Genomic DNA, 27409 nt, shown 5'->3' with positions numbered 1-27409 from the left:
TGCTGGGAGCTGTAGGACTAAGCTCCCGGTGGGCAATTTGGAGACTTGGGAGTCCAGCTTGAGGGTGTAACCTAACCGTACTATTTGAAGAACCCACTGGTTGGAGGTTATAAGAGGCCACCTTTTGTGAAAAACTTTAACTCCCCCCAAATGGCAAGTCGTCCGGTACGGACATGTTTACTGAGGCTATGTTGAACTGGAGCCAGTCAAAAGCCCGTCCCTTGCTTTCCGCTGGGGAGCTGCAGTGGCCCTAGGTGCACGCTGTTGATGAGAACGAGCGCGCTAGGACAGAGCCTGGGCAGATTGCCGACAAGCAGGAGTGTACCTACGCCTAGCATAGGAATAGGGAGCACTCCTCTTCCCTCCAAAAAACCTCCTAGATGAGGAGGTAGTAGCAGAAGACGCCCAGTGGGAGAGAGAATCCATAGCATCATTGTGCTTCTTGAACGGGTCAACTAGATCCTCTAACTTCTCACCAAAAAGGTTATCCCCCCGCCAAGGAAACATCCGCCATCCGCTGCTGGACTGAATGCTCCAGGTCAGAGACATGCAGCCATGAGAGTCTGTGCATCACTATATACCTTGGGCAGCGATCCTGGATGCTACATCAAAAGTGTCAAACATACCCCTAGCCAGGAATTTTCGACACGCTTTCTGCTGCCTGACCACCTGGCAAAAAGGCTCGGCCTGCTCCAGAGGAAGTGCATCAACAAAGCTAGACAGTTGCCTCACCGAGTTCCGCAAGTGGATGCTCGTGAAGAGCTGGTATGTCTGGATTTTGGCAGCGAGCATAGCGGCCTGATACGTCTTCCTCCCAAAGAGTCCAAGGTTCTAGATTCTCTGCCTGGGGGCGCCAAGGCATAGTCCCTAGTGCTCTTGGCTCTTTTGAGAGCGGAATCTACCACCATGGAATTGTCAGGTAGCTGAGACCTCATCAATCCAGGTTCCCCATGGATCCGATATTGGGATTCAGTTTTTTTTCGGGATCACGGGATTAGACACAGGGAATGACCAGTTTCGCATAAGGACTTCCTTCAGTACATTATGCAAAGCAGGGGCGTAGCAAGACTTCGGCGGGAGGGGGGTCCAGAGCCCGAGGTGAGGGGGCACATTTTAGCCCCCCCCCCAGCGCCGCCGACACCCCCCCACCATTGCCAACCCCTCCATCCCCTCCCCCACCACCAACTCTTTGCCAACCCCCTGCCGAGACCCTCTCTATCTCCCTCCCGCCGTCAACCCTCCACCGCGGGCTACCTTTGCTGGCAGGGAACCCCAATCCCCGCCAGCCGAGGTCCTCTTCTTCCCGCGAAGGCTTCGTTCTGTTTATGATGTCCTGCACGTTGTACTCACAGAAACAGAACAAAGCCTTGCAAAATGGCTTCATTCTGTTTCTGTGAGTCTGACGTCCCATAAGAAACAGAACGAAGCCTTCGCGGGAAGAAGAGGACCTCGGCTGGCGGGGATTGGGAGCAGGTACCGGGCTGCCAGAAGACAGACGCATCAGCACCTCCTGAATAGAGGGGGAGCGATCCTCTCGGCGCTGACACTTCTCGGGCGCAGATTCCCTCGACGCCCCGGAGCTCCTGGCACCGTGTGTCGAAGAAGAACGATGGACGGTGCTTCTTCGCTCATCACCCGTCATCGAGACTCCTTGGTATCGAGGAGGACGTGGAATCCTCATGCCTCCTTGGGACCGAGTCTGACGAAGGTCGGTCCCGGGGGGCCTGTATAACAGGAGGCCTCGAGGAAGATGGAGACCCATTCGATGCCTCACTGTTCCCAGCGCGAATAGGTCTTTCAGCAGCCATTACCTCTGCTCCCGATGTCTATGCTTCTCTCAAAGTCGATGTCGAAGCCCCGACCTCAGTACCGATGTCGAAGGACTGGACTGAGCCCCAAAAAGCTTTCTCGTTGGGCTTCTCGAGACGCTTGGGTCTGTTTCTTCATATGAAGACACAGACTATAAGAGGTTGGGCTATGGTCGGGCCCAAGGCACTGGATACACCAGGCTTGGGTATCGGTACCTGAGATGGTCCGGTTCCACCGAGTACAACGTTTGATGCCGCTGGGTGTCTTTGATGACATGGAGGAAAAACAGCTTCGGCGAAATCAAAAGACGCGATTGTGCCTGTTAGGCCCTTCTTTTTGTGCCCTTTTTTCTTTTCTAAGCCAGCCGCGTCAAAAACAAAGGAAACTTTAAAAGGGGCAAAAATAAAGAAACTACAGGAAGTGTTTTTTTTTAAACTGTAGAACTGTGAAAAAAGAAAAGAAAATAGGCAAAAAGCCACGAAACGAACGAAAGACTCTTCCTGGGCCTGAGAAGGAGAGCAGGAGGAAAAAAAAAAAAAAAAAAAAAAACTCTAACCACACCTCAACGCGGAGAAAAGAAAACTGAGGAACGCGTTCGCGCGATGGCCGGGAAATCAGTCCAAGCACGCGCACCAGAAGACTCTGGCAAAACGTTTTTTTATATTTTGCTTGCAAAATGCAGATTCCTCGGCCAACGCGGACGTTAACCCACATGTGAGAAAAAGCAGCCTGCTTGTCCACTATATCTTTCTTGAGATGCGGCGACCAGAATTGAACACAATACTCAAGGTGTGGTCGCACCATGGAGCGATATAACGGCATTATAACATCCTCACACCTGTTTCCATACTTTTCCTAATAATACCCAACCTTCTGTTCGCTTTCCGAGCCACAGCAGCACACTGAGCAGACGGTTTCAGCGTATTGACGATGCCTTCTCAAACCTTCTGCGTCGTCGATAATACGCTCAAACCTTCTGCTCAGTGTGGCTGCTGCGGCTTGGAAAGCGAATAGAATGTTGGGTATTATTAGGAAAGGTATGGAAAACAGGTGTGAGGATGTTATAATGCCGTTATATCGCTCCATGGTGCAACCGCACCTTGAGCATTGTGTTCAATTCTGGTTGCCGCATCTCAAGAAAGATATAGTGGAATTGGAAAGGTGCAGCGAAGGGCGACTAAAATGATAGCGGGGATGGGACGACTTCCCTATGAAGAAAGACTAAGGAGGCTAGGGCTTTTCACCTTGAGAGAGAGATGGCTGAGGGGAGACATGATAGAGGTATATAAAATAATGAGTGGAGTGGAACAGAGTGGATGTGAAGGTTTTTCACGTGTTCCAAAAACACTAGGACTAGGGGGCATAGCGATGAAACTACAGTGTAGTAAATTTAAAACAAAATCGGAGAAAAGCTTTCTTCACCCAACGCATAATTAAACTCTGGAATTCATTGCCGGAGAACGTGGTGAAGGCGGTTAGCTTGGCAGAGTTTAAAAAAGGGTTAGATGGTTTCCTAAAGGACAAGTCCATAAACCGCTACTAAATAGACTTGGGAAAAATCCACAATTCCGGGAATAACATGTATAGAATTGTCTGTATGTTTGGGAAGCTTGCCAGGTGCCCTTGGCCTGGACTGGCCGCTGTCGTGGACAGGATGCTGGGCTCGATGGACCCTTGGTCTTTTCCCAGTGTGGCATTACTTATGTACTTATGTAATGACTAATAGGCCAAAGATGCTTTTTCTCATTATGTGGGTAGATGTGTTGGCCACAGGCACATAAAAGAAAAAGAGGATATTTTCTTAAAAATGAAAAAAACCTGGAGAATATATCTGAAGATGTCCTCTTAAAAGCGGACATAAGGTAACCTTAACTAGAAGCAGAATACTAAAAGGCAGCTCCACCTACAGCCTCTGCAGCTACTGACACTGGACACAGAGAGGACAGGCTCTCTCATAAGGGGGATGGATTAGTACGAACAGAGGTTTTAAACTCAGAAATATGTCCAGACACATTAGGAAACCCTCTGCCTTCTGCACATTAATGCAACATTCTGTTGAATCCTGAAATAATAACTAGACAATTCCATGCTTCTGAGCTATAGGCAGGGTCAAATTAAGGCACTGGCAATGTACACCCACATTTATTTTGTGTCAAGATGCTTAGCGCAGTGGTTTTCAACCTGGTCATCAGGGTCCACCTGGCTAGTTAGCATTCCAGGATACCCACGATGAATACGCATGAGAGAGATTTGCATACCAAGGCAGCAGTGGCATATTTACTATGGATATACTATACACAATTTATATTCCGCAATATCTCCAAAACAGATTCGTCATGGAGTACAAAATAAGAACCCCCCCCCCCCCCCCCAAACGATGGAATTACATAGTATAAACGAACGGTACGGTTACCATATGGCTCCAAAAAGGAGGACACATTGATCCAGTCCGGGTTTTGCTTCCATTGCTTTCAATGGAAGTAAAACCCAGACTGCCTCAATCTGTCCTTTTTCTGGAGCCTATGGTAACCCTAAGCAAAGGTCAAGATATCCTGAAAGATGACTAGCTAGGTGGTCCCTAAGGATTGGGTTGAAAACCATTGCCCTAAACACCTGGGCCCAAAAGTATGTGAGTTTAAATTGCCAATGCCTAAATCTGACCCTGCCCATAGCAAGAGATTAACTGGTTGCTATGTGCACTGGCAATATGAAAACTACAATAAAGAAAATGAAATAAAACCTCTCTGTATGTGCTATGCAAGTCTGTTGTGTTTGGGGTGTAATGGGGGGGGGGGGGCACTTGGTATACCTCCTGCTTCTGCCACTTTCTATATTCCTCTCTACCTAAATAAATCTCCCTGCTAGTCAAAAGTTGGAAGAAAATCTCATGCAGGGCTAAACCCCTCTGATACACCTGGATGACAAGAGTTGCTACTCATGCAATACCCGTCATCTTGAAATATTAGATTTAATTTCAAGAACTTGTTTGGATAGACTGGAACATATTTGAAAAGTAAAAAAAAAAAAAAAAAAAAAAAGCATTACGCTGCAAACAGAAGAATGCCACTCTTGAAATTCAGGGCAGCAATGATTAGCAAACCTGGACTACTGACAACTGGCTGTGGGATTTACTGGTTATCCAAAATAGAATGGAACACTTTCATATACTTGAGATCCAGTGTACACAAACTTCTCTAATGCCTATTTTGGATATCCTCAAAGCCTGGGTGGCTATGGGGGTCTGCATTTGGGATCTAATAGTCTAGAGTATTAAAACTCACCGGGAACCAGCCCAGTGGCTTACAGGTTAATGGCTAAGTGTTGTGCATTTCACTGCTAAAGATTCAGTTGAATTCCTAGGTCAGGACTTTCACTCCCTAGGCTGGTCAGGGATCCTGAAAAGGCAGCAGTAAGCCCACAAAGGGGGGGGGGGGGGGGAGTTGAGGCTATTAAACAAAGACCAGAGCCGTAGCGAGGGGAGCTGACACCCGGGGCGGGTTGCCGCTGCGCGCCCCCCCCCCCGGGTGCAGCACGGCGCACCCTCCTCCCGCTGGAGCGCCCCCCCCCCCGCGCCCCCACCCCCCCCCCCCGGAGCACATACCTGCGGGCGAGGGACGGGGGAGGGCCGATCTGCCCCCGACTGCACGTTGCTGGGGTGTGTCGCTCCGCGCTGGTTCGCTGCTCTCTCTGTCCTGGAACAGGAAGTAACCTGTTCCGGGCAGAGAGGGCAGTGCACCAGCGCAGAGCCGACACCCCCAACAGCGTGCACCCGGGGCGCACCGCCCCCCGCCCCCCCCCTTCCTACGCCACTGACAAAGACCCATGCCTAATGGATGATTAGTGATTAGGTAATTATGGCTGCCAGACCCTGAAGGCAGCATATCCTTTGGCCCAGGACTATCAGCAACACATGGTGCAGTGGAGCTGGTGAGAAAATTAAAAATTCCAAACCCACATAGTGCAAAGGACAAATGATGCCAAGGCCCAGCTGAAACTGGAACAAATGGAACTAACTAGGCGCTCTTGCCTTTAGTGAGTTGGCCCCTCCCTTTTGAATAGTTTACCCCTGGACATATACCTGCAAAGCTCTCATAAGAGGTTTAACTCAACGTTGAAAACTCACTATTTGGGTCAGGATCCCCCTGACTAAATTTCCCAGGTATTGACAACTGGTCAGTCTGCAGCACCCCAGTGACCTTTCTTTTCTAAAGTTTCAAAACCGTCCCTCCTCCTCTTATTAATTTTATATTGCAGTGGATACTGATATCATAAATATCCTGCTTATAACCTAAGCCTCCTTACGTGCTTTCTACTGATTATTGTAAACCACTTTTAAATCTGCCTAAACAAATAGATCTAAGGAGAAACGGGAAGATGAATGAGTTAAGAACTATTTATTTATTTATTAGGATTTTATTTACTGCCTTTTTGAAGGACTTCACTCAAGGCTGTGTACAGTAAGAATAGATCAAACATAAGCAGGAGGCAATTAGAGCAGTAAAAATATTTGAACAATACAAAGTATGGCATGGTATACTATTTGCAATGACAACATAATATGTATTAGAACATTATAATTGGTAGTGAAGAGTAAGGCAAAGTTGTAAGATATAGATGAGTAAGGAAGTAGGAAGAATTAGAAAGTAAGGTGATTGATTTGAAGAAAGTTACACGTCAGGTCAGAAAGATGGTCAACATAAAGGTCAGAGATATTGAAAGTTTAAAACCAGAGTTGATATTACTGCAAAACCTAGGGGCTAGCAAGCAATCTTGGCCTGGTATTGTCTACATATATCCTTGACCTACAGCAGGATTTTGCCTTTAAGGCCAGACTTATGGAGGTCTTTACCCACAGGAACAAGAGAAAACTACTGAGGAATCAAGGTCTTAGTTCATATTCTGTCTTATCAAAACATTTTATGGGGTAGAAACTGGCAACCTACTGCATACTTAAAACATCAATGTATTATAAATAGTGACAGTGAAGAGGATTACAAAAGAAGAAGGAAGGAACATTAATTATGCATTACCACCATCAAAGTTTGAAAAAAAAAATTTCACTTTTCTACTTACTTGAACACTTTAATGTAATCAGCAAGTTCAGGAATAGAAGTGATATCACCCTAAATAAAAATAAAAATCCAGTAAAATACTTCCCATCCTATCGTACCATCAGCATTTCATGACTTAACCGATTGGATATCGGTAGCTTTTTCTCAGAAGTCCGAATCTCTTTCCTCTCCTAAAGCACCCAAGGATGCTGGTAAGGTATAACACATTTAAGAGCTACAAAGCAGGGAAATAGCCAATGAATTAACCAATGGAGGCATATACACCACAGTAAACATCTTAGACTCAACAGGAAAAGAAACAGTTTGCTATAATTAAGATTGAAAATGAAGCCATATAGGAGATGGTTTAAGGGGCTAAGTGCAGGTTTGGATAGAGCCCCTAAAACAAATAGGATACTTGAGAGCTATTGTGTATCCCTGCAAATGAATTACGAGAAACAGATCTACTTTTTGGAATCTGTTGGGTAGTTGTGACCCAGACTGGCCACTGTTGGAGACAGGAGGCTGAGCTTGATGGACTTAGCATAAAAAAATACAATTACCCCTCTTTAGGTTACCCTACTTAAGACCTTATCTGTCAGGACAGTAGATAAGCAAAAGATTTTAACCCCTCTGCCAGTATAAACTTACTATGGTAAAAATTGCACACATTTAACCAGGGTAAGAAAGGAATGGGCAGGAGGTACCCAGGCAGGCTTTTTTTTTTTGTTCATTTGTTTTTTAATCTGAGTCAGGGGCGTATCTGCGTGGGGCCACAGGGGCCTGGGCCCCCCGCAGATTCGCCCTGGACCCCCCTACTGCCGCCGTGGGTACCTTTGATGGCGGGGGACCCCAACCCCCACCAGCGAGGTCCGCTTCCTCCTGCCGCTGCGAGGTTTTTTTAAGTTCTTCATCGGGATTCGTCCTCCGTCACTCTGTGCTGCTGTTCAAAGAAGCTGCTAGCTGAATGCAGTTTCGGACTGAGTCTGACGTCGCTGCTGCACGTTGTACGTGCAGGACGTCAGACTCATGTACAACGTGCAGCAGCGACGTCAGACTCAGTCCGAAACTGCATTCAGCTAGCAGCTTCTTTGAACAGCAGCACAGAGTGACGGAGGACGAATCCCGATGAAGAACTTAAAAAACCTCGCAGCGGCAAGGAGGAAGTGGACCTCGGCTAGTGGGGGTTGGGGTCCCCCACCAGCAAGGTACCCACGGCGGCGGGGGGGGGGGGGGGGGGTCGGAAATGGCGGCGGGGGGGGGGGGGGGGGCTATAATGTGCCCCCTCACTCTGGCTTCGGCCCCCGCTACCGCCGACTTTCAGATTCTGAGTAGTGACATATTCAATGTTATCTGGCTAAAAACACGCACACACCACCATCCACGTGCTGTCCTAAATCCACCTGTAAAAAAATTTGTACAAGTAACATGGTAAAAGATATTTAGCAGTATTTTTTAGCCCAGAAAATGCTGCTGAATGTCTGGATTAAAAATGATAGGTACAGTTTACTTGGTTGCCTTTAGCCAACTGAGCAGGCTTTCCAATATTAACCCCTAAAGTAGAGGTTTTCAACCCAGGGCACACCCAGCCCGTAAGGGTTTTCAGGATTTCCCCATTGAATTTAACGTGAATATGCTAAAAACCCCAACTGGGGGGGTATGCCCCAAGGACTGGGTTGAAACCTCTGCTCTAAAGCTTTTCTTCTATTTTCTTCTATGGCAGGGGAAGGAGGAAGTTTAGTGGTGGCGTAGCCAGACAGCCAGTTTTGGGCGGGCCCGAGCCCAAAGTGGGTGGGCATAAAAGTTTCTCTGCCCCTCCCTATCCCACCTCAAAATATAAATACTTTAGCTAATGAGGATCCCCAAGCTCTGTCAGCTGAAGACTTTCTCTGAACGTCACCAGAACTCTCTTTTACCAAGCTTGGCAGGCAACAGCAATGACCCTAAGCCACTGATTCCGGCACCCCACACATGCTTAGTTGTTGCTGGCTCAAAGATGCTGTTGCCAATGCAGAGCTTGGTAGAAGGAAGTTCTGGCCGTCTTTGGAGGAGGTCCTTAGCTGGGGATGCTTGGGAATCTTTACCATCTATACAGCAAGGGTCAGGACTGGTGTTAGACCCGTTTGGGCCCAGAAAATAAGGAGCCCCCACCCTTCCCAATTCCCTCTCCTCTCTGCCTCCTCTCAGATTTCCCACCTGCTACTGCTATCACACCAATAAACTCTCACCAAATACAGAACAAGGGATCACAAATTAGAAATAAAAATTTAGACAAAAGTTGAATGGGAACCCCAAGAAGCATTGCTGCAATACTGAGACATAAACAGAAATGCATTTCCTTTTCTACTGAACACAATACATTTGCTATACACATTTCCAAACGCTAACATAGTCTAGTTTAAAACATTCAAAATAAAATGCTTTGTTTCTACCTTTGTCTGGACATTTTATTTTTTTCATCTTGCTGGGTCCAATTTCTCTTTTCTGCTTTCTTCAAGTGGCTGCAGTCCATTTGTCTTTTCTCTTCTCTCCTGTCCCCTCACTACTCCTGCCTCTAACATATTGATCATTCCTTTTTAGCTCAGTCTACCTCTCTCGCACACCTTCTTCTCCTCCTCTTTACTTTTCAACTACCTATCAAATTTCCATCTTCTTCTTTCACCCACTAGCTCTCCTATTCCCCATCTCACTCCTTCCCTAGCCCTACATTCTCTTTCATCTTTAATCTACTCCCTATTACCATATTTATATCTTCTGTAATAATTATCCTCTCATTCATTTCCTTGCCACCCTCTCCTGGCCTCTCCCACAGGGTTCCACCATTTCCATAGTCTTCCTCCCTCCAGCCTTCTAGCCAGAATCTGATCGCTTTTCTTCCCCTCCCCACCCCACCCTCATAGCCTGACATTTTTTTGTCCTCTCTTCCTTCCTTCCTGCCCTCTCCCCCGTGGTCAAGTATTTTTCCCTCTTTCTCCCCTCACCACCTCCTGTGTACCTCTCCCTCCCTCTCATCCATCACCATGTCCAACAACTCCCCCTCTCATTCCCACTGTTCACCATCTCTCTCTCCCCCTCCCTTGTGTTCTGGGTCCAACATCTCTCTCCCCTTCCTATGCAGCATCTCTCCCTTCCTCCCCTCTACCGTCATGTCCAACATTTCTCCCTTCCCTCCACCCCTATTATCCATTTCTCCCTCCCTCTCCATGTACCATTTCTCCCTCCTCTCCACCCTCTGTTCAACATTTCTCCCTCTCTCGCCACCTATCCCCTCTCTATATGGCACGTCTCCCTCCCCTCCACCTCATATGCAAAATTTCTCCCTCCCTTCTTTGCTGCGTCTCTCCCTTCTTCCCTGTGCAGCATCTTCTCCCCTATGCATCTTCCCTCTCATGCCCACCGTGCAGCATCTTTCCTCCATGTTCTCTCCCTCCCAAGCAGCATCTGTCCCCATCTTTCCTCCCCCCGGTGCAGCATCTGTCCCCATCTTTCCTCCCCCCGGTGCAGCATTTTTTACCTATCTTCCCTCACCCCCCTGAAGCATTTTCTCTCCATCTTCCCTCACCCCCGTGCAGCATCTTTCCCATCTTCCCTCCCCCCATATAGCAATTTTCTCCCATGTTCTCTCCCCTGTTCAGCATATTAACCTCCCTCTTCCCTCCCCCCCCCCCCCCCCCGTGCAGCATCTTTCCCCCATCTTCCTTCACTACCAAGTAGTATCTTTCGCCCCTTTCACTTCCTATCCCACTTACAACGCCCTTTCTGCTTCTACAGGCTGCAGGCAGCGATTTCCACATGCTCTCTGCTGCTCAACAACCTCCTTGCAGCCGCTAAGTGCTAACCCGGAAGTCTCTCCTCTGCCGCATCTTGCCTGGGCAGAAACTAGAAGCTGCAGCAGAAGAGAGACTTCTGGGTTAGTGCTTAGCGGCTGCAAGGAGGTTGAGTGGAAGGCAGTGTGTGGGAATCGCTGTGAGCCTGTGATCAGTGGAAACTATTTGCTTTAGGGACACCGCTGCTGGGTGGGGGCCTGACCCCAAACTGGGTGGGCCCGGGCCCACCTGTGGCTATGTCCCTGAAATTGACCCAGTGTGATTTGCTCTTTCCCTTTTTCATGAGCACAATATACTAAAAAACACAGCTTAAATTTTTCACCCACTTCAAATGACAAAATAGAAAGCAAGAAAATATGAAGATTGGGGGGGGGGGGGGGGGGGGGAATTCATCAAGCAGCATTAGGGCACCAACACGACTTTTCTAAAACTACCACTGTGCTATTTAAGTTGCCACAGGTTAATGAATGAGATGTAAATGCATATTTTGCATCTCATTACTAAGCAAACGCTCTAACCAGACTTGCAGTGACACTGCAAGTCACATTACAGCCTCAAACCACAGTAAAACAAACTTAGCTGTTTGCTGGGGTTATTTTTACCATCTGGGAGCATTGAGCTGTAAAACAGCAGCCCAATGCTCCTGGGCAACTAGCTGAGGGTCTCCCTCAAGCCGAACCCCCCCCCCCTCTCGATTCAAGACCCTCCCCAGACCTGAGGCCCATCCCCTCCCCCCATGACAGGTTGCTGCTCCAAGGTGGGCGTCTCCTGGGGTCTGGAGGGGGGTACTCTTCGGGCAGGAGCGATGTTCAGTCCAGCGTTAACTTCAAAATGGCGGCCCTAACAATAACATTATGCTACTACCGCTAGAGATCATATTCCATATAAGAAAAATGGAATGTGACCCATAGTGGTAGTAGCGCAATACTACCACCCTACCACTAGGGATGCCATTTTGAAGGCAGTGCTGTAGGGCAGGAGCAACTGAGCATCGCTCCTGCCCGAAGAGCTCCCCCACCAGACCCCCACCTTGGACCAGCAACCTTATCAGGTGGGGGAGTGGGGGGGGGGGAGGGGTCACCCTCAGCTAGTGGCCCAAGAGCATAGGGCTGCTGGAATAATGCTTATTCCTCTAAGGCATGATTCAGCAACCTGCAGTATCGGGATCCTGCAAGTTGCTGTATCCTTTGGGAAATCAAGTTGTGGTAAAAAACTTTTACCACACCTTTATGAATCCCTCTAAGAAGCTAGCAAACTATAGTTAAATTATTTTGGTGGACACCAAAAAAGCATTACACAATAGAAACTATTAAGCAAAATTTCAAGTGTACATCTATACTTACACATTTCTTCATTAGAGAAAGACATGTTCATTAAAGGGTCTGCATGTACCAGAATACCAAAAGAACAATAAAATCCATCCAAGTCTGGCTATTTTCCCCTTTATTTACAGTTTTACCTTCATTCCCCTACTACCAAGGAACCCTAGGCATTTGGAAGATAGATAGACAGACAGATACCTAGACAAATGTGCAGATAAATCAATCTCTTGAAATGGGATTAGTATTGTAGTGTATGGTCATTTTTTAACTATTGAGTTTGGATTTTAAAATTCTAAATTATGCTACAGTGAAAATGGACAACCCTGCAACACAAGCACATGGCAAGTCTATACTGGAGTAACAATCTAAAAAAAAACCCAAAAGCTCGTGTGGATTTATGTCATCTGCTTTTTTAGGCTTAAATTAGGAAGTTGGAAATTTAATATAAATTATAGTGTTATGGTTCTGAAACACAGGAAATGCAAGATTCATAAGTTATAAATTGGATTAGAAAACCCAGGAATGCAATTAACAGGCTTCCTTGAGCATCTGTTCCTCAAAATGGAAAATGTTTAGAACAGCAACATAAATGGAGAAACTCTTATCACATAGCCGAGTATCAATTTATTCAGAGTGCTCTACAGGCGCAGCAAAGAGCCTCTCTTACCAGTACGGTGGAAGTTTTGCCCCCTTCTAATGTAATCTCCAAGTCAGAGAGGGCAGCATCAACTTCATCAACCTCTTTGTCACTGTTGTTGAAGTGATTTTCTGATGACATGATTGATAGTTTATTGATGTGGTACTTTAAAAAAAAGAAAGAAAAGAAAAGGTAATTCTTTAAAAATAAATCACATTACTACATCTTTGACTAATGCAGATTCACCAGCTTCACAGAAATAAAAAAATGATAGTAGTTAATTTTGGAAAGAAAAATATTCTTATTCCACTTTTTAAACAATCATATTTTTGTTATTCCTCATTTCCAATCAAGTGGATTAACACCGCAAATACACTACTTTACTCACCTTTACTCAAAGTTAACATAACCAAAATGTCACATGGGGGCATGCAGACAGAAAATATGAGGGGGCATTCTGGGATGTAGGTTAAGGATAGGGTATGATACATACCTGTAGCAGTTGTTCTCCGAGGACAGCAGGCTGATTGTTCTCACGACTGGGTTGACGTCCGCGGCAGCCCCCACCAACCGGAAGAAGCTTCGCGGGACGGTCGGCACGCAGGCCACGCCCACCGCGCATGCGCGGCCGCCTTCCCGCCCGTGCGCGACCGCTCCCGCCAGTTGAATGACAAGCAATAAAATATGAAACACACAACTCCAAAGGGGAGGAGGGAGGGTAGGTGAGAACAATCAGCCTGCTGTCCTCGGAGAACAACTGCTACAGGTATGTATCATACCCTTTCTCCGAGGACAAGCAGGCTGCTTGTTCTCACGACTGGGGTATCCCTAGCTCTCAGGCTCACTCAAAACAATAACCCAGGTCAATTGTACCCTCGCAACGGCGAGGGTACAACAGAAATTGACCTACGAAGAACAACTAACTGAGAGTGCAGCCTGACCAGAATAAATTCGGGTCCTGGAGGGTGGAGTTGGATTTACACCCCAAACAGATTCTGCAACACCGACTGCCCGAACCGACTGTCGCGTCGGGTATCCTGCTGGAGGCAGTAATGAGATGTGAATGTGTGGACAGATGACCACGTCGCAGCCTTGCAGATCTCTTCAATAGTGGCTGACTTCAAGTGGGCCACCGACGCTGCCATGGCTCTGACACTATGAGCCGTGACATGACCCTCAAGAGCCAGCCCAGCCTGGGCGTAAGTGAAGGAAATGCAATCTGCTAGCCAATTGGAGATGGTGCGTTTCCCGACAGCGACCCCTAGCCTGTTAGGGTCGAAAGAAATAAACAATTGGGCGGACTGTCTGTTGGGCTGTGTCCGCTCCAAGTAGAAGGCCAATGCTCTCTTGCAGTCCAATGTGTGCAACTGACGTTCAGCAGGGCGGGTATGCGGCCTGGGGAAGAATGTTGGCAAGACAATTGACTGGTTAAGATGGAACTCCGACACCACCTTCGGCAGGAACTTTGGGTGAGTGCGGAGCACTACTCTGTTGTGATGAAATTTAGTATATGGAGCATGAGCTACTAGGGCTTGAAGCTCACTGACCCTACGAGCTGAAGTAACTGCCACCAAGAAAATGACCTTCCAGGTCAAGTACTTCAGATGGCAGGTATTCAGTGGCTCAAAAGGAGGTTTCATCAGCTGGGTGAGGACGACGTTGAGATCCCATGACACAGTAGGAGGCTTGATAGGGGGCTTTGACAAAAGCAAGCCTCTCATGAATCGAACGACTAAAGGCTCTCCAGAGATGGCTTTACCTTCCACACGATAATGGTAAGCACTAATCGCACTAAGGTGATTCCTTACTGAGTTGGTCTTGAGGCCAGACTCTGATAAGTGCAGAAGGTATTCAAGCAGGTTCTGTGCAGGGCAAGAACGAGGTTCTAGGGCCTTGCTCTCACACCAAACGACAAACCTCCTCCACTTGAAAAAGTAACTCTTTTTAGTGGAATCCTTCCTAGAGGCAAGCAAGACCCGGGAGACACCCTCAGACAGACCCAACGCAGCGAAGTCTACGCCCTCAACATCCAGGCCGTGAGAGCCAGGGATTGAAGGTTGGGGTGCAGCAACGCTCCGTCGTTCTGCGAAATGAGAGTCGGAAAACACTCCAATCTCCACGGTTCTTCGGAGGACAACTCCAGAAGAAGAGGGAACCAGATCTGACGGGGCCAAAAGGGCGCTATCAGAATCATGGTGCCGCGGTCTTGCTTGAGCTTCAGTAAGGTCTTCCCCACCAAAGGTATGGGAGGATAAGCATACAGGAGGCCGGTCCCCCAATGAAGGAGAAAGGCATCTGACGCTAGCCTGCCGTGTGTCTGAAGTCTGGAACAGAACAGAGGCAGCTTGTGGTTGGTCTGAGAGGCGAAAAGATCCATCGAGGGGGTGCCCCACTCTCGGAAGATCTTGCGTACCACTCTGGAATGGACGCGACCACTCGTGCGGTTGCATGACTCTGCTCAGTCTGTCGGCCAGACTGTTGTTTACGCCTGCCAGGTACGTGGCTTGGAGAAGCATGCCGAACCGACACGCCCAACGCCACATACCGACGGCTTCCTGACACAGGGGGCGAGATCCGGTGCCCCCCTGCTTGTTGACGTAATACATTGCAACCTGATTGTCTGTCCGAATTTGGATAATTTGGCAGGACAGCCGATCTCTGAAAGCCTTCAGTGCGTTCCAGATCGCTCGGAGCCCAGGAGGTTGATCTGCAGATCCTTTTCCTGGAGGGACCACAGACCCTGGGTGTGAAGCCCATCGACATGGGCTCCCCACCCCAGGCGAGATGCATCCGTCGTCAGCACTTTCGTGGGCTGCGGAATTTGGAATGGACGTCCCAGGGTCAAATTGGTCCGTATGGTCCACCAGAGCAGTGAAGTGCGGCAACTGGTGGAGAGGCGGATGACATCCTCTAGATTCCCGGTGGCTTGGAACCACTGGGAAGCTAGGGTCCATTGAGCAAATCTCATGTGAAGACGAGCCATGGGAGTCACATGAACTGTGGAGGCCATATGACCCAGAAGTCTCAACATCTGCCGAGCTGTGATCTGCTGAGACGCTCTGGTCTGCGAAGCCAGGGCCAAGAGATTGGTGGCCCTCGCTTCGGGAAGGTAGGCCTGAGCCGTCTGGGAATTCAGCAGCGCTCCTATGAATTCCAGAGACTGAGTTGGCTGGAGATGGGACTTTGGGTAATTTATCACAAACCCCAGCAGCTCCAGAAGTTGAATAGTGCACTGCATGGACCGGAGGGCTCCGGCCTCCGAGGTGTTCTTGACCAGCCAATCGTCGAGATATGGGAACACGTGCACTCCCAGCTTGCGTAGGTAGGCCGCTACCACCACGAGGCACTTTGTAAACACTCGTGGGGCAGAGGCGAGCCCAAAGGGCAGCACACAATACTGAAAGTGCCGTGCGCCCAGGCGGAATCTGAGATACTGTCTGTGAGCTGGCAGTATCGGGATGTGAGTGTATGCGTCCTTTAAATCCAGGGAACATAGCCAATCGTTTTTCTGAATCATTGGCAGAAGGGTGCCCAAGGAAAGCATCCTGAACTTTTCTTTGACCAGGAATTTGTTCAGGCCTCTCAGGTCTAGGATGGGACGCATCCCCCCTGTTTTCTTTTCCACAAGGAAGTACCTGGAATAGAATCCCTGCCCTTCCTGCCCGGGTGGTACGGGCTCGACCGCATTGGCGCTGAGAAGGGCGGAGAGTTCCTCTGCAAGTACCTGCTTGTGATGGGAGCTGAAAGACTGAGCTCCCGGAGGACAATTTGGAGGCAGGGAGGCCAAATTCAGGGCGTATCCGTACCGCACTATTTGGAGAACCCACTGGTCGGAGGTTATGAGAGGCCACCTTGGTGAAAGAATTTTAACCTCCCTCCGACCGGCAGGTCGTCCGGTACGGACACTTGTAGGGCGGCTATGTTCCCATGGATCCAGTCAAAAGCCCGTCCCCGGCTTTTGCTGTGGAGGCGCAGGGGGCTGCTTAGGCGCACGCTGTTGACGGGAACGAGCGTGCTGGGGCTGTCCCTGTGCCTGACGAGGCCTTCGGGCCGGCTGGTTGTACCTACGCTTTGCAAAAGAATAGGGTGCAGCCTGCCGAGCCCGGGAAAAACGCCCGCCCGCGGGGGCGGGTGCTGAAGGCGCCCGGTGGGAGAGCTTGTCGAGAGCGGTTTCCCGCTGATGCAGTTGGTCAACCATCTGCTCGACCTTCTCGCCAAAAATATTATCCCCCCGGCAAGGGACGTCAGCCAGTCTCTGCTGGGTGCGGTTGTCCAGGTCAGAGGCGCGCAGCCATGAGAGCCTGCGCATCACTATACCTTGGGCCGCAGCACGAGATGCCACGTCACAGGTGTCAAAAATCCCCCTGGACAGGAACTTTCTGCACGCCTTCAGCTGCCTGACCACCTCCTGATAAGGCCTGGACTGCTCCGGCGGGAGCTTATCGACCAGGTCCGCCAGCTGTTGCACATTGGTCCGCATGTGGATGCTCATATAGAGCAGGTAAGATTGGATGCGGGTCACGAGCATGGAGGATTGGTAGGCCTTCCTCCCAAATGAGTCCAGAGTGCGAGACTCCCGCCCCGGGGGCGCCGAGGCGGTATCCCTCGAACTCCGTGCCCTCTTGAGAGCAGAATCCACGACCGCTGAGTCATGGGGCAACTGGGGCCGCATGAGCTCTGGGTCAGAGTGGATCCTGTACTGGGACTCTGTTTTCTTGGGAATGGTGGGGTTAGTTAGTGGTCGCACCCAGTTCCGAAGCAGCGTCTCCTTCAGGACATTGTGCAGCGGTACCGTGGAGGACTCTCTAGGTGGTGATGGATAGTCGAGGACCTCGAGCATCTCGGCCCTCGGCTCTTCCACAGAGGCCACGGGAAAGGGAATGCTTATAGACATATCCCGCACAAAGGAGGCAAAGGAGAGACTCTCAGGAGGTGAGAGCTTCCTCTCCGGTGACGGCGTGGGGTCCGAGGGAAGGCCCGTAGACTCCTCTGAGGAGAAATATCTCGGGTCCTCCTCTTCCCCCCACGAGTCCTCATCCTCGGTATCGGACATTAGCTCATGTAGCTGAGTCCGGTACCGGGCCCGGCTCGACGTCGAGGCACCAAGGTCTCGGTGTCGTCGAGCGGTGGACTCCCGCGCCGGCGGGGACGGAGCTCCCTCCATCGACGTCGACGGGGACTCCACCTGCGTGGCGGTCGAGACCGGCACCGCAAGCGGCGGCGGTGTCGACAGCCCCGGCGCCGGGCTAGAGCTCGCCGGCGCCACAGTCATCGGCGCCGGGGGCGCAAGCACCCCCGACGCCGGCACAGCCTGGCGCATCAGCCCTTCCAGGATCCCCGGAAGGATGGCTCTGAGGCACTCGTCCAGGCCCGCTGCCGGGAAAGGCGGTGGGGCCGGTAAAGGTGTCGGTGCCAGAAGCTGCTGGGGGCCAGGAGACGGCACCGAGGTGCCGGAACCCCGACGCGTCGGTACCTCCACCACCGACGGAGATCTCTCCTCTCTGCGATGACGCTTCGGCATCGACTCCTCTTCAGGGTGCACCGAGGGCTCCCGGTGACGGCGCTTCTTATCTTTTTTCCGGTGCACGTCACCGGCGCCGGAGGGCATGGAGGAGGAGGAGGTCGATCCCCCTCGGTCTCGAGGTTACCGGGTCCGACAGGGTTCGGTCCCGTGGCTCACGAGTTGAGGGAGTGACCGGGGCCGACTGCCCACGCGGCCTCTCAACCCCACTCTCACCGGCGGACCGGCGGGCCAACGGGACCTGTTCTCCTGGGGTCGCTGCCATCGGTGCCGATGTCTCGGGCATCGATACCGGTACCGAAGAACCGGCCTTCGATACCGATGCCGTCGAGGTCGATGTCGAGGGGCCGGCGCAAGTTCCAAAAAGACGGTCCCGCAGAACTTGCCTCGCAACCTGAGTCCGTTTCCGGAGACCGAGACACAAAGCACACGACTTGAGATTGTGCTCCGGCCCGAGGCACTGGAGGCACCAAGCGTGGGTGTCGGTCTGCGAGATCGGCCGGCCGCAGCGACCACACTTCTTAAATCCACTCGGGACCTTCGAGGACATCGACGGAAAAATCGCGTCGGCGAAGTCAAAGTCGGCAATGGTGGCTAAAATCACACCACGAAAAAATCAACCGACCGAGCGGCCACTAGGCCGCAACGTGGCGTCCCCGCTAGAAAGCGAGGGAAAAGGGGAGCGCGTGCTCCACACGCGCAAAAAATTTCTTTTTCTTTTTTTTTTTTCCCTAAAACAATACAACAAAAACAGAGGGAACCGAACGGTCCAAGCGACGATCCGCGTAAACGCGGTCGAAAATCCGGCGGCTGTACAGAGAGAGAGGCAAACGCACCACTCTCTCAGTCGCGGAAAAAAAGTAACTGGCGGGAGCGGTCGCGCACGGGCGGGAAGGCGGCCGCGCATGCGCGGTGGGCGTGGCCTGCGTGCCGACCGTCCCGCGAAGCTTCTTCCGGTTGGTGGGGGCTGCCGCGGACGTCAACCCAGTCGTGAGAACAAGCAGCCTGCTTGTCCTCGGAGAAAAGGATATTATCCAAATGTAGACATAATGGTGGGGGTGTGGAGGCAACTACATTTTTAAACACCAGTCCTTCATATCGGAGGCATAGCCATGAGTGGGCTGTGGTGTCCTCCCCGCCCCACTTTTTTTTTGACGAAGATCCAACAAGTCTGCAGCACAGGCCAGGGAAAGAAGAGATTGTGTCTTTGGTTTTGGTGGAACTGGATTTATCATGAATGGACACTGGATGGCATGTAGGTTGACACTATAGTACTGCTTCATAAGACTCCACGCACAGTTCATTTTTCAATCATTCTCTTCCTTGCTGTACAAATATGAACACTGGCATATCTTAATTTCTGAGATGGGAAATCAAAATATTTACATTTTTATACATACACTGCACTTGCAAAATGAGTATATTGTTCCAAGTATTCATGTAGTCCTCTGATCATTAGTATTTTCTTGCCATAACTTAGGGAAGGAAGCTGTGCTCAATAATTCTGCATAGGCATAAAAACAGATGGCTAAAGAGAAGAGAAAGTGAGGTGACTTCAGGTTAAATCAGGGAAAGGAGAAAGGCCAAAGAATTTCCACATTCAAAGGTACAAAGAAGTACGTGAAGAATGATGAGGAAAAGGAAGAAAATGCTGAACATTTCTGTTCAGGTCCACAGATAATGGACCCAGAAGGGCTGTAAGATGGCTTGCAAAAAGGTACATGTGAGAATGGCGTTAATATTACACCACTCACTGAGTCATAAAAAAGAAAACAGACAAAGCCATGGGACCAGATGAACTACTTCCCAGGACATTGATAAGAACATAAGAAGCCCAGTATCCTTTTTCCAACAGTGGTCAATCCAGGTCACCAGCACCTGGCAGAAACCCAAAGAGCAGCAACACTCTATGCTATCAATCCCAGGGTAAGCAGTGGCTTCCCCAAGTCTGTCTCAATAGCAGATTATGGACCTTTCCTCCAGGAACTTGTCCAAAACTTTTAAAACTCTGATACACTAACTACTGTTACTTCATCCTCCAGCAAAGAGTCTCAGAGTTTGACTATTCGTTGAGTGAAGAAAATATTTCCTCCTATTTGTTTTAAAATTATTTCCATGTAACTTCATTGAGTGCCCCTAGGTCTTTGTACGTTTTGAAAGAGTAAAAAAAAAAAAAATCGAATGTCTCCATCGTTCCATGGTGCAACCTCACCTTGAGTACTGCATTCAACAGTTCTTGTATCTCAAAAAAAGATATAGCGGAATTAAAAAAGGTTCAAAGAAGAGCGACCAAAATGATAAAGGGAAAACTCCTTCATATGAGGAAAGGCTAAAGAGGTTAGGGCTCTTCAGCTTGGCAAAGAGACGACTGAGGGGACATATGGTTGAGGTCTACAAAATCCCGAGTGGTGTAGAACGAGTAGAAGTGACATTATGTTGTGAGTCTACTGAAGGATGTGTTCAATGTTCAAGACTTCAGAGATTCTGTCAGATTTTGTGGTCCCTCACAAAAATGGAGACAGAATAGGTGGAACAATAGGCCACTAAGCCTTATCTTAAAGTTGTAAAAAAACAAAACAAAACAACACTGACTCTACTGAAAGGAAAAGGGATAGTGAGCTAACATCTGGTAGGTTGCAAGATCCAAAGTTATACGATATTTACCAGAGGCAGATCATATGAAACAAATCTATTTCTTCACTTGAGTGACTAAAAGAACCAGATAAAAGGCATGTGCTGATGCGCTCTATTTGGATTTCAAAAGCAAAGCCTTTGATATTGTTCAGAGGAGGCTCTAGGTGATGAACTAGATTACAAATTGGTTAACTAACAGATGACAAGAGGGTAACAAATAGAATTCAAATGCAGGAAAGAAAAAGTAATGGGAGTGATTTAGGGATCAGTCTTAAGGCTGATTCAATGTAACAGATAGTGAACCCTCCAGGGTTAGAAAAATACCTACTGTATATCACAGGATGCAGCTATATGAGTGCTGAGTGTCCAGGGACGGATAAATTGTACTGTTTGGCACTAACAATTGTGTTGAAATCTTAGTGCCTAGGCTGTACCTAATTGTGCATTACTTTGATAGCTTTCAGGATTGCAGTTTGTATATAAAAAAAATTAAATAAAATCAATATTGAGTGATGTTGCTGAAGGGTTTGTCTTTTTGCAAATGGACACCTCTGGGGGAGTAAACAATATGAAAAGCAATATACATAAAAATGAAGACTAGTTGAATGCCTGGCAGCTAAGCTTTAACGCTAAGAGGTGTACAGGTAATGCTTCTCAACACCGACGTACAACTTGAAATGCCTAAGTTAACATTTAAATCTACCACTACTACAAATCATTTCTATAGCGCTACTAGATGTATGCAATACTGTACACATTATATGCAGATACTTTCTCTGTCCCTAGAGGGCTCACAATCTAAGTTTTTGTACCTGGGGCAATGGAGGGTTAAGTGACTTGCCCAAGATCACAAGGAGCCGCAGTGGGAACCGAACCCAAGTTGCCAGGATCAAAGCCCACTGCACTAACAATTAGGCCTCCACTCCAGGCCACTCCCAAACTCCAAATCTATTTATGTGGGCCACTCAGATATATAAAACTTAGCAGTTGAATAATCGCCACTTAGACATACAAATTCTATGGATACCATCCCTTTTTTCAGATGTATCAGTTTGGCCCTATAATTCACTTTTATTAAACAACCTTAAAGCCCAAATTATCTAAAATTCAAAGCAGGTTACAACTATTCACACCTAAGATACACAGCCAGAATGATATGCTCAAGTGGCCTGGATTTTTCCAAAATACAAACACAGTTGTGGCCCCTCCGCTAATCACTTAAAACAACTTCCCAAACTGTGGGTCAGAACCGCGAATGGAGTCACAAAACTAGTGTTTGGTGTCGTGAACTAGGTGAGCTCTTCATAAGTGCATCATTCTGAACCTCCGGGGGAATCACACAATTTTATTTGACCACAATCATGGTGTCATGGCCACAAAGAGATTGATAGGCACTGACTTAAGGGGGCATGGATTTTGTATTAGCTCATGCCTTTTTCCAACAGTAGGTGTTTCCCCCCAGGGAGTTAAAGTCTGAGGCTCTGATGCACAAAGCTTACCGTGCTGGGAACATTTATTTTAGACTGGCTCTAACCAGTCTAAAGCAAACATTATTTAGCAAGTAATGTACAAAGGGGTTTTCCGTGGCTCTAACTTGTGCAATTAGCAGCCACCAAGAACCTCCATTCAAAAGTATTACAATGAGCTCATTGGTATTCTAATGAGCATTCCAGGCAATGCACAGTTCCAGAGCGCCTAGCTCTAATAAGCTAATTTTACAGCTGCTCTGGAACTGTTGGAAGAGGAAGGAAACACAAACCAGTGTGCTCCCTACCTCTCCCCTCCTGCCCCCTCCCAAGCAAGAATGGCCCAAGTGACCCCCCCCCCCAACATCAATCAGGAATGACCCTGGTGGCCTAGTGACCCCTGCTCCCCTCCCCGTACCTTCTTAAAAAGGTCGAGGCAGGAGGGCAGGACCAACACCACCTCCCTCAGGAACCACTGCTTCCAAAATGCTGGGGCCCAAGCCCTGTACATTCTGGGATGTACTGGGCGGGGCTAAGCACCATCCTTATATGAGTTCTCTTACCACATGGCCATGTGTGGCTTGGAGTCTCTTTACCTGCTGCGGTATAAAGGGCCATGGAGCGCAGGAAAAACGGCCCTCGCCGTTAGTGCAGGGCCCTTTTTCCTGCAGCTTGGTAAAAGTACCCCTAAGTGCTTTGAAAATACACCTCAAAGTTGTTAAATCAGAAAAGGGTTGTGAAAAATTGCAAGAGGACATTATGAGACTGGGAATCCTATAAACCTGGAAGGTGTAATGGCACAATTTGGCAAACTGAAGAGTGGACCAGATGGTATTCATCCCAGAATACTGATAGAACTGGAAAGTGAACTTACAAAACTATTGTTAGTAATACGCAATCTTTAAAATTACCGGAAGATTGGAGGGCGGGGGGGGGGGGGGGGGGGGGGGGGGGAAGAGGAGGAGGAGGCAGCGGCATATTAGCCTACCATGCATAGCACTTAAAGAAAAGAAATTCAGCTCAGTAGAGCAGAAGAGAAAAAAAACTGGAGTGACAGGGCATAATGCACTGGAAGGGACACACATGATCAAAGGTTTTCTAGATATTTCAAAGCTCAAAGCTACTCTTAGTACCCTCCAATAGTGCTGCCCACTTCTTGGTGGATTCATCCTGCTTGTCGGATAGATAACTTATTCCAACTGAAATATTAAGCCATCTAAATATAGGTTTTTGGTTATTAAAAAAATAAACAGCAATAGTCTTTCCATTTAACTAGAAATAGCCATTTGCTCATCTGGCAGAGGAAATACAGAACAGCAAAACTGAAAGCAGCTTGTCTTGCCATTTTACAATGTTCTCATGTAAGATAATCAACCCCCTGACCTTACTCCATATGTTGCCTTGCAGTTGAAAAAGCACTTTCTCCATTGAGAAAAAGTATCCTCCTTTGGCATACTGGTATGGAAAGAATGTCCAGATTCTGCAACTAATCTACAACACAACTGATACACACACACAAAAACTCCTCCTCTAACCACTCATCCTCCCTCTTAAAAATAAAAAACAGCTGTATTCTTTCAATTGAAACCTACTCATTAACAATATGGAAAACTATTTGCAATTTTAAACCATATGCCACTTAAGGCTAATGCAGAAAATTCTCCATACAGTTACTCTTAGCAATATATAAATTACAGCAATCATGAACCGTGCTGATACAATTATAAAAAAATAAATAAAGTTACTTCTTAGCGCACAAGTTCAGCCCCTTGCAGGTCAATTAAATAATCCATATCAATATTGGATTCTACTATTAATACCTTGCTCCTGAGGGAAACTGCCATTCTGGTCAGCAATTTGACTGCAGTGTTCACCTTGAATTTAAGGAACATGCTTTCAAGCATGATCAATTAGTTGTCTGCTAGAACAATATATATCAACAACTATATTCTAACAATTATGAGGCTGGGGTAGCCAGTCCCCCACAGCTGGCCTTAACATGGTGTCTGGTCTGACAGCCACATCCACTCTGACATTGGTTAAGGGGAGAGAAGGGATTCAGAAAGGGAGGTGGGGTGATGGAGCAGGGCCACTGAAGTCAAATGTTTAATGCAACAGGTTCTGCAGTGGGGCTGGGTTGGTTAAAGTCTGTAGGGCAGAGGGTGTGATGTAAAGGATACACTTTAGGCTTTTCTTCCTGGTATGAGGCAGCAGTCTCTCCCTTGGGGCTCTGCGAGGATTCCTTCCCTCCTACCCTCGTTATGGGCAATGATGGGAGGCAGGAGCAGAGGTTAGGACCACAGAGTATAAGGGCTTACTCCTGGGTGAATTTTGTGCAAAAATATTAAAAATTCTATGCACAATTAAAAAAAAAAAAGATTTGCTAAATTCTGCATTATTTATAAGATTTTTGTTTAGAATTTTCCCAGCATAAATCAGTAGTACTCCAGTATTGACATCAACTAAGCCTCTCCTCCCCCCCCCCCCCCCCCCCCCCCCCCCCCCCACGCAGTCTCCTCATTCCTCTCCCTAGGGCCTGATATTCCTCCTCACCTTGTTCCCTGGCAGGTTTTAGCTTTCTTTCTCCCCTCATCCCCTGCAAGACCCCCCCCCCCTCAAAATCGCTCCATCTCTCCCAGTACATAGATCATACATCTGTCAAGCTCCACTCCCCAGAGTCTAGAGCTCTTTCACACCTCCCCTCCCCCAGTGCACACAAAATAGTTCCATTTCTGAACATTCTCGCCCCCTGCACACACACTCCCTATAGCTGTCTTAGAATGCCCTTCACAAATCCCCTTAGATCTCTCACAACTCCCCATACACCCCAATAAAGTTGTTAATCTTTGCACCCCAACATAATTTGTGCAACTTCCTCAGCACTCACAGTATCATAGCTCTTTCAAATCCACCCCATCTCTCCTCCCACAGCTCTTTGTGGATCCCCCAATACATTTTCCCTGCCCTTTCTCTCTCTATCCTCTTCAGTACATATACCCACCTACCTCTTCCCCTCATGGTATACCCATACTTCACCAATGGCACCCCTAGCTTGCCCTCCCCCCTCCCCAATACCTTCAGCGCACACACTCCACCTGTGGGCACCCTCTTCTCAGCTTGCCCATTTCATCTCCTCATCCTGCACCACCCAGCCTATCCTGTTTTATTTCCTCTGAGCACCCTCCCTCCCCTGTACTCAACACAAAAGCAGAGGAGGAAGAGGAGGAGACCAGCCGCACATTGGGCCATGTCCTGTTCCTTTGCTGCACTGTTTCTCACTGCTGAATTTGAACCGTGCAGGTTACTGTAGAGCCCTGTGGTTTGCATTCAGCAGTGAGAAGCCAGAATGGTAACCACAGTTCCTAGATATCTCACAATAAATCAATCTGCTTCCTGTACAGGGCAAGAGAAAAAAAATAGAGTTGGGATTTCGCAGCCTTTCATTTCCCTATTAGCTACCGACACTTGAAATATGGCAAAGTAACACTATGCACCTAAAGCTGCGGCTCTCATTGCAGCTATTGCCTCTGTCCAGACTGAATGCGTGGGTCCAAGGGAAGATTCTGGTTTCATGTCATAATTTTATGCATATTGAATCCCTCAGGAAAAAAGTACAAGAACTAAGAGAGCAGGTGGCAAAACAAAGAAGCATATGTGACAACCAGAAATTCATCCTGGAGATGCATGTTGAAACAATGGGGATCTCCAGCAAAGGAAGAGAATATCATATATGCAGAAACAGGACAGCTAGAGAAAAGTTACCAGATCCTGCAAAATCAAGTCCCCAACTCCATCTTTGGTTGGACTGAAGAGTCAGTTTGCAGCCCTGGAGGCAGAAGAGCTCAAAACATCTCAAGAACAAGAAGAGACGATGATCAATAATCCCAAAGCCGCTGTATTGGTGACCAACAAAAAATGAAAGGTAGTGGTTGTTGGTGATTCTATGAGGGGTACTAAGGCACCCATCTGTAGACCAGACATGTTGTCTAGGGAGATGTGCTGTGTGCTTGATGCCAAGATTTGAGATGTAGTGGAAAGATTGCCTAGACTTATCAAGCCTACTGGCCACTATCCTATGCTGCTCATCCATGTTGGCACAAACAATACTGCTAGGCATCTACCGAACAGATCAAACATGACTTCATGGCTCTGGGTCAGAGGGTAAAGCACCTAAGTGTGCAGGCGGTGTTCTCACTGATCCTTCCGGTTGAAGGTAAAGGCTGAACAAGGGAAGCTCGCATTCTGGAGCTAAATGAATTAGTTAGATGGGAACAGCTGATGTAGAATAGCAGTGGGCGAAACTAAAATGAGCCAATTTAAAGGCGACAAACCTTTATGTTAATAAACTACATAAAACTAAGAGGAAAAGAAGACTGCTCTGGTTCTCCAATGTAGTAACTGAAAAGGGAAGGGAAAGAAGATTAGCCTTCATATATTACAGAAGGACTCAAAGAGGAAGACAGGCAGGATATCTGGAAAAGCTAAGAGACGCATGAAAAGCTGTCAGGAAATCAAAGAGGCAAATGGAAAAAAACAAAGATAGCTGAAAAGGTAAAATTGTGGGGGAAAAAAACATTTTTCAGATATACAAGTGACAGCATTGTGAGGCTCAAAGCTGAGAAGTGACAGCATTGTGAGGCTCAAAGCTGAGGGGGAGGAATATGTAGAAGCTGATAAGTATAAAGCTGAACTGCTTAACACGTAGTTCTGTTCATGGAAGAAAAGCCTGGAGTAGGAACACGGAAAAGAAATGCTAATGTGGGTGGGTGTATGGTAGACCGGGACGGATTCTCAGAAGACTGTGTTCGTGAGGAGCTAGCTAAACTAAAAGTAGACAAAGCGATGGGGCCTGATGGGATACATCCGAGGGTGCTCAAGGAACTCGGATGTTCTGGCGGCTCCGCTATCAGACCTCTTCAATGCTTCCTTAGAATCTGAGTGGTGCCGGAAGGCTGGAGGATGGCAGATGTTGTCCCTTTGTACAAAAGTGGAAATAAGGAGGAGGTTGGGAATTACAGACCGTCAGTCTGATCTTGGTGGTGAGTAAACTAATGGAAACGCTACTAAACGGAGGATTGTGAGGTTTCTCAAATCGAATGGCCTGCAGGACCAGAGGCAGCATGGTTTCACTAGAGGCATGTC

General features: G+C 48.2%; 1 protein-coding gene across 1 annotated transcript in view; it reads right to left on the bottom strand.

The window, feature by feature from the left end:
* The window catches only part of LOC115459091 (fermitin family homolog 2-like), a gene marked incomplete at its 5' end in the record, with an annotated part of 121901 nt that overhangs the window by 83125 nt on the left and 11367 nt on the right, over positions 1-27409 (bottom strand). The window contains 2 exon segments of the mRNA XM_030188957.1: positions 6883-6932; positions 12677-12811. Coding sequence (XP_030044817.1) covers positions 6883-6932; positions 12677-12811 — 185 coding nt within the window.

The sequence above is a fragment of the Microcaecilia unicolor genome, unplaced genomic scaffold (assembly GCF_901765095.1).
Source record: "Microcaecilia unicolor unplaced genomic scaffold, aMicUni1.1, whole genome shotgun sequence".
Taxonomy (NCBI): domain Eukaryota; kingdom Metazoa; phylum Chordata; class Amphibia; order Gymnophiona; family Siphonopidae; genus Microcaecilia; species Microcaecilia unicolor.
Note: the sequence above shows the minus strand (reverse complement) of the source record. Positions and strands in the feature narration are given on the sequence as shown.